Raw genomic sequence first — 7,339 nt, forward strand, 5'->3', positions numbered from 1 at the left:
TCTCCCTCTCTCTCTCTCTCTCTGGTCAAATTGAATAATAATAATAAATAAATAAAATGTAAAAAAAGAAAAATTCTTTTTTAAAAATTATATATAAGGAAAAAAAATTATATGTAAGGATTTAAATCAGAGAATCCAGGGATTTTTTTTATATATATTTTCTCCTGTTATTCAGAGCAGCAATTTAAAAAAAAAAAAAAAAGATTTATTTATTTAATTCACTATGTTATTTTATTTTATTATTATTATTTTAATTTGACCAGATGACCAGAGAGAGGAAAAGCAAGCTGCCAGGTCTGGGACTCAAATCGTAGTCAGCCGTGTGAGAATCCTGTGCATTTAACCCACCATGTCACCTGCCAGCTCCAGAGAGCAGTAATTTTCAACACATATACCCTACCCCACAAATCACATTCAGAACTTTCATATTTAAAACACATTATTTCATTATTTACTTTTCTTGAAGAGGCAGGGCCCAGAATGTCTCTTCATTTGCTCTTCAGTTTTCTATCTTTCTACCTTTCACCTTCCTCTTTGTGAGATTTCTAGGGAAATACAACCTGAAAGCAGTTTTAGGTAATTGTGTTACAGTAACAGGGGTAGTCTTAACAACAACATGATGGTATTACTTAGCGTTGAACATTAGTTTCAGAATCTGTCAAATCACTCACCTTCCAGGTGCTAGCCTGTTTTGGAATGCAGCAGGTAACGATCAAGACTGCGACTCTCAGTTGAAGCAAGATGACACCAAGATTTCTAGTGAGGACATGAACTTTTCTGTTGATATTAATAATGAAGTCACAAGTCCTCCTGGGAGTGCATCTTCATTAAAAGCAGTTGATATCCCCAGTTTTGAAGAAAGCAACATTGCTGTGGAAGAAGAGTTTAATCAGCCATTTACCATATCCAAGTAAGATCTCTTTAACTGTACATTTCATTCTTTTAATTTTATCCTTAATTAGCACGTAATCATTGTATACATTCGTGGAATATGAGATGATCTTTTGATATTTTTCCAATGTGAAATGACTAAATCAGACTCACAAATCCATCATCTCACATAATTGTTGCTGTTTTTGTGAAAGCGTTGAACATTTTTCATGATACATTATTACTAACAGTCTCCTAACTGTACAAACTGACAGGTGATACTTGAAATAGGGTGGTAAAGCAAGCCTGCTGTGGGGCACCGATATTTGAGCAGTGAGAGGATGAGCAAAAACTAGCTGTGGAAATACCTGAGGAAGAACGTACTAGGTGGAAGAAAGATGAGTGAGAAACTGACAAATGTGCTCAAACTCAAGTTTCAGAAACAAGCAGGAAATCACTGTGGCTGGACATAGCGACGGAGGAAATGTCCTTAGAGACAGAGGCAGGCAGACCAGCCTGTGTGTGCTGGTAATTCTGGCCAACTCACCCTGAAACACACCAGGCATCCATGCCAGGGCCCAGGATCCAACAGGCCGGAAGTAGAGGAAGGGGATCACAGCGTGTCTGGACCCCATGGAGGGTGCTCCTCTCTGTCTGTCTATCTCATTCGCTCTCACATGCACATAGTCTATGATGGGGAAATAGGGGGAAAAAGAATATTGTAGGTATAAACACCTTAGGATAATATATGAAGCAGTTAAAAGAAGTGAACTTGGCGCTAGAATAACATAGAGCAGGTAGTGGATTACATTTTTAAAATTATGGGCCCTATTATAATATTTGACATTTTAAATTATTTATATTACAAGAATGGTTAAAACAATCATGCCTCTCAAGAAAACAACTATTATCTCTTTTAATACAGTATATGTTTTAATCATATAATTCAATTTAATACCCGCTGTACGTACTATACTGTATGGGAAAGAAAGTGTACTTGTCTCCCCTGCTAGATTGAGCTCCTGTAGGGTAGCAATCCTGTTTGTTTCTGTATATTTAGAGCTTGACCCAATGTCCAGTTCCCCATGTTAGGTCTTCATAAATATTCACTGATATAGCAATTTGGGGTGAGCCCCAATGCAGGTCCACATTTTATTTGTAATAATTATAAAAACTAAGGACAATAAGGAGTAAACCATAGTTATCTTTAATTATCCTCCTTGACTTAATTCTGTGAACTGTAGGTTACTTTCTAGAATTATGGGGGCTTTCAACTCAGAACTGTAAAAATCTTCAATCTGTTGCGGTTTTTAACTTCAGAAACAGATCTGAGTTAGTTGACAGAACAAAGTTAATTGCTTTTTCAGGACAATTAATCAGCTCTATTGATTCAAATACATTAGATGTAAATCTAATCTTTGCTCAGCATGGTATATTGAAGTGTGTGTATGGAAATCCAGCACCTTGGATTAAATACTGCATCCACTATCATCCATGGTGGTTTGGGTGCTTCTCCAGGATCCTTTTTAAACATCTGGTGGATTCATGTGATTCTCACTACTAACACGATGTCATCCTATGTGGGCTCCCATTCCCATGGGATGGGACCTTGCTAGAAAGTCCTTTTGATGTTGAAGCAGTCTGTGGAAGATAAATTCATTTGCTTTGCAGTGTAATTGGTTATTGATTCCTTTTTCTCAGTGGAGAGTAGTAGTATATATTATTTATAGAAACTTTCTTTTAAAATGATCTTTATTTTTCCTTAGGATCTGTTCTTTGGACATACCTACTAATAGTCGGCATATTAGAATCATCTTTAAAATTATTGTTTTAATCTTAAATATTTCAGGGTTTGAAACCTTTAATGTTTTGGTTCTGTTATATTTTTGTTTTGCTTTGATTTCCCTAGCATAGGTGCCAAGTCTAAATATTTTTAAAATTATTCAGTTTTTGGACCAGCAGATGAGACCAGCAGATGACTTAATAGCTAGCTACATCACTGGGCTCCCCTGTAGTTGATCGAGGTTCGAGTCCCGGACTCGGTGGCTTATATTCATTCTGGATGCGTGTGCGTGTATGCCCCAGATCTGAGTGAGAAACTGACAAATGTGCTCAAACTCAAGTTTCAGAAACAAGCAGGAAATCACTGTGGCTGGACATAGCGACGGAGGAAATGTCCTTAGAGACATAGGCAGGGGGGCCAGCCCGTGTGGGGTGGGGAATTTTGCCCCATTTTTCATGATACATTATTACTAACAGTCTCCTAACTGTACAAACTGACAGGTGATACTTGAAATAGGGTGGTAAAGCAAGCCTGCTGTGGGGCACCGATATTTGAGCAGTGAGAGGATGAGCAAAAACTAGCTGTGGAAATACCTGAGGAAGAACGTACTAGGTGGAAGAAAGATGAGTGAGAAACTGACAAATGTGCTCAAACTCAAGTTTCAGAAACAAGCAGGAAATCACTGTGGCTGGACATAGCGACGGAGGAAATGTCCTTAGAGACATAGGCAGGTGGACCAGCCTGTGTGTGCTGGTAATTCTGGCCAACTCACCCTGAAACACACCAGGCATCCATGCCAGGGCCCAGGATCCAACAGGCCGGAAGTAGAGGAAGGGGATCACAGCGTGTCTGGACCCCATGGAGGGTGCTCCTCTCTGTCTGTCTATCTCATTCGCTCTCACATGCACATAGTCTATGATGGGAAAATAAGGGGGAAAAAGAATATTGTAGGTATAAACACCTTAGGATAATATATGAAGCAGTTAAAAGAAGTGAACTTGGCGCTAGAATAACATAGAGCAGGTAGTGGATTACATTTTTAAAATTATGGGCCCTATTATAATATTTGACATTTTAAATTATTTATATTACAAGAATGGTTAAAACAATCATGCCTCTCAAGAAAACAACTATTATCTCTTTTAATACAGTATATGTTTTAATCATATAATTCAATTTAATACCCGCTGTACGTACTATACTGTATGGGAAAGAAAGTGTACTTGTCTCCCCTGCTAGATTGAGCTCCTGTAGGGTAGCAATCCTGTTTGTTTCTGTATATTTAGAGCTTGACCCAATGTCCAGTTCCCCATGTTAGGTCTTCATAAATATTCACTGATATAGCAATTTGGGGTGAGCCCCAATGCAGGTCCACATTTTATTTGTAATAATTATAAAAACTAAGGACAATAAGGAGTAAACCATAGTTATCTTTAATTATCCTCCTTGACTTAATTCTGTGAACTGTAGGTTACTTTCTAGAATTATGGGGGCTTTCAACTCAGAACTGTAAAAATCTTCAATCTGTTGCGGTTTTTAACTTCAGAAACAGATCTGAGTTAGTTGACAGAACAAAGTTAATTGCTTTTTCAGGACAATTAATCAGCTCTATTGATTCAAATACATTAGATGTAAATCTAATCTTTGCTCAGCATGGTATATTGAAGTGTGTGTATGGAAATCCAGCACCTTGGATTAAATACTGCATCCACTATCATCCATGGTGGTTTGGGTGCTTCTCCAGGATCCTTTTTAAACATCTGGTGGATTCATGTGATTCTCACTACTAACACGATGTCATCCTATGTGGGCTCCCATTCCCATGGGATGGGACCTTGCTAGAAAGTCCTTTTGATGTTGAAGCAGTCTGTGGAAGATAAATTCATTTGCTTTGCAGTGTAATTGGTTATTGATTCCTTTTTCTCAGTGGAGAGTAGTAGTATATATTATTTATAGAAACTTTCTTTTAAAATGATCTTTATTTTTCCTTAGGATCTGTTCTTTGGACATACCTACTAATAGTCGGCATATTAGAATCATCTTTAAAATTATTGTTTTAATCTTAAATATTTCAGGGTTTGAAACCTTTAATGTTTTTGTTCTGTTATATTTTTGTTTTGCTTTGATTTCCCTAGCATAGGTGCCAAGTCTAAATATTTTTAAAATTATTCAGTTTTTGGACCAGCAGATGAGACCAGCAGATGACTTAATAGCTAGCTACATCACTGGGCTCCCCTGTAGTTGATCGAGGTTCGAGTCCCGGACTCGGTGGCTTATATTCATTCTGGATGCGTGTGCGTGTATGCCCCAGATCCCGAGAAGAGGATGGAGGAGGAGGAATTGCAGTGTGGCCATCCCCACTACAGGGTGATTTCTCACTTTCTGTCTCTCTGTCTCTCTCTGCCTTTCTGGCGAGCTCACGCACCCTACCTCTCCAAAAACCTCTCCAAAAAAAAGTATTTAGTTTTATTTAATATTATTATTTTTAAATTTACTATAGGGCACATGTGCTTATCAGAGAGAGGCAGAGAGAGAGAGAAGAGTGAGAAAGCAAGCTGCCAGTTCTAGAACTCGAACCATGATCAGCCATATGGAAGTTCAGCATCTTAATCACCATGCCACTTACTGGTCCCAAGACTGATTTTTTTTTTTTTGGGGGGGGGGGTTTGCTATAGGGCACATGAGTTTGCCAGAAAGAGACAGAAAGATGGAAGGTGAGAAATCACCCCCCAGGGGGGAATGTCTATGCCGCAATCCCTTCTCCTCCATTCTCCTCTCGGGATCTTGGGCATGCACGCACATGCACCAGCGTGATTTTAAGCCACTGGGTCCAGGACTGGAACCACGGTCGACTACATGGGAGTCCAGCAACATAGCCATTACACCAGTTGCTGGTCCCGAATTTTTAGAAACTTTTAAAAATATTCATTCTATCATAAAGATAGGAAAGATCAACAGGTTGTTTTCTAATCTTCAAAGAAAGTTATCTTAAATACAATAAATGACATGACTTTAAAAAGTGTTATGGTGTAGTTTATATGCAGTCTATTGAGATGGGGTGTTTACACAGCATTACTAAGAGGTGAAAATAAAAACCAAGTGTCCTTGAGCCTTGCCCCTTTCCTTCAAGGTTACTACATTTTAAATACAGGTTAAAGGCACCTTCACAGTGAACCCTTACTTCATGTACTCTTTCAAGCAGCTCTTCTCCTGCTATGAGAACAGGACCTGATGTGCCTGTCTTCTTTCCCAACGCCCTGCCGGCAGAGAGCGTAAGCACGGGCCTGCAGCCTGGACCAACAGAGGGTGCTAATGACAACTCTGCAACAAAAGGGGAACCAAAAATCGAGCAAGTAATGCAACCCTTGCCTCATCAACCATCAGATAACCAGAAAGTGTACCAGGATTTATTGGTAAGAGATGTAGAGCGTTTCATCTTTTGTGAGATGGTTATTTAATGTAAGGTATCCAAGTTAAGTTTCCCTAGATTTAAACTGACTGTGGCCTTGAGATAAAAAGATTTTTACATTCTTAACAATGTATCATTTATTTTAGCTTCTCATAAATTTTGATAACCTAATATTAGTAATTTACTGTAAACATGTCAATCATCAGATACTTAGCCAGAAAAAAAGCCATATTTTTAAAATATAAATATTATTATGCCAAATTGAAATTAAGTAAGTGCCAGGAAGGAAGCAAGAGTTTGTAGGAAGTTTATAAAATAGTACTGAGCTATCTGTGATAATAAAAGCTTTATGATAATATTTATGGATTTCAGTTTAGGTAAGCAGATGTTTATTAACTACTTAGCTTAGTCTAAGAAAGTGTACTAAGTAAGGCGGATAATAAGGAGGTGACTATGACTCTATCTGTCCTTAAGCACCTGGGGGATGGGGCCAGCAGGTACTATTGTGGTTAAGGTTCTGGACTTCCACCTGGCCAGTTGTGATTTGAGTCCCAGACCTGGTCTCTCTCTGTTCCAGTTAAGAAATAATAATAAATCAAATTAAATAAATAATTCTTTTTTAAAAAAGAGAACCCGGGAAAATTATAATACAAGAATAGCGGTAACAGTGACCAGCAGTTAGCATAATAGCTATGTCGCTGGACTCCCACGTAGTCGACTACGGTTTGCGTCCTGGACCCGGTGGCTTAAAACTCATGCGGGGCACGTGTGCGTGCGTGCCCAAGATCCCGAGAGGAGAATGGAAGAGAAGGGATTGTGGCGTGGCCATCCCCCCTGGGGGGTGATTTCTCGCTTTCTGTCTCTGTCTGTCTGGCAAGGGCACGTGCCCTATAGCAAAAACCTCTCCAAAAAAAGAAAGAATTCCAGTAACAGATGTTAGAATATATGTTGAGAAGTGCTATAAAGCAGAGAGAGCATAGTGGGGAAAAAAAAAAAAGGTAATTCTGGGAGAAACTGGTCTTCCTGGGAAACTTAGAATATGAACTGGGACTTAAAGATAAAAGGGCAGGTCAGTGAGTGGCTTGGTGATTAAGGTAGTGGATTCCCACATAGCCGACCACAGTTTGATTCCTGAACCCAGCAGTTTGAAAATCACAACAGATGAATGAATGGGGTTTTTTGTTTTGTTTTGTTTTGTTTTTTGCCGTGGTTGTCACTTCCATCCAGATCGTAGACTTTTTTTTTTTTTTTTTTTTAGGGGTTTTGGCTATAGGCGG

The 7,339-nt window shown here is 38.8% G+C and overlaps 1 protein-coding gene across 6 annotated transcripts in view; it reads left to right on the top strand.

Moving 5' to 3' along the window:
• Positions 1 to 7,339, top strand: part of STIL (STIL centriolar assembly protein) — an 84,121-nt gene that overhangs the window by 68,548 nt on the left and 8,234 nt on the right. For 5 of the 6 annotated variants that reach the window (XM_014582228.2, XM_006163756.3, XM_014582224.2 and 2 more), the window contains 2 exons: positions 679 to 910; positions 5,853 to 6,066. In XM_014582228.2, coding sequence (XP_014437714.1) covers positions 679 to 910; positions 5,853 to 6,066 — 446 coding nt within the window. The remainder of the gene's footprint in view (positions 1 to 678; positions 911 to 5,852; positions 6,067 to 7,339) is intronic. The other variant, XM_006163762.3, reaches the window with a different exon arrangement.

Source organism: Tupaia chinensis, unplaced genomic scaffold (genome assembly GCF_000334495.1).
Source record: "Tupaia chinensis unplaced genomic scaffold, TupChi_1.0 Scaffold142914_1, whole genome shotgun sequence".
NCBI classification, from domain to species: Eukaryota; Metazoa; Chordata; class Mammalia; order Scandentia; family Tupaiidae; genus Tupaia; species Tupaia belangeri.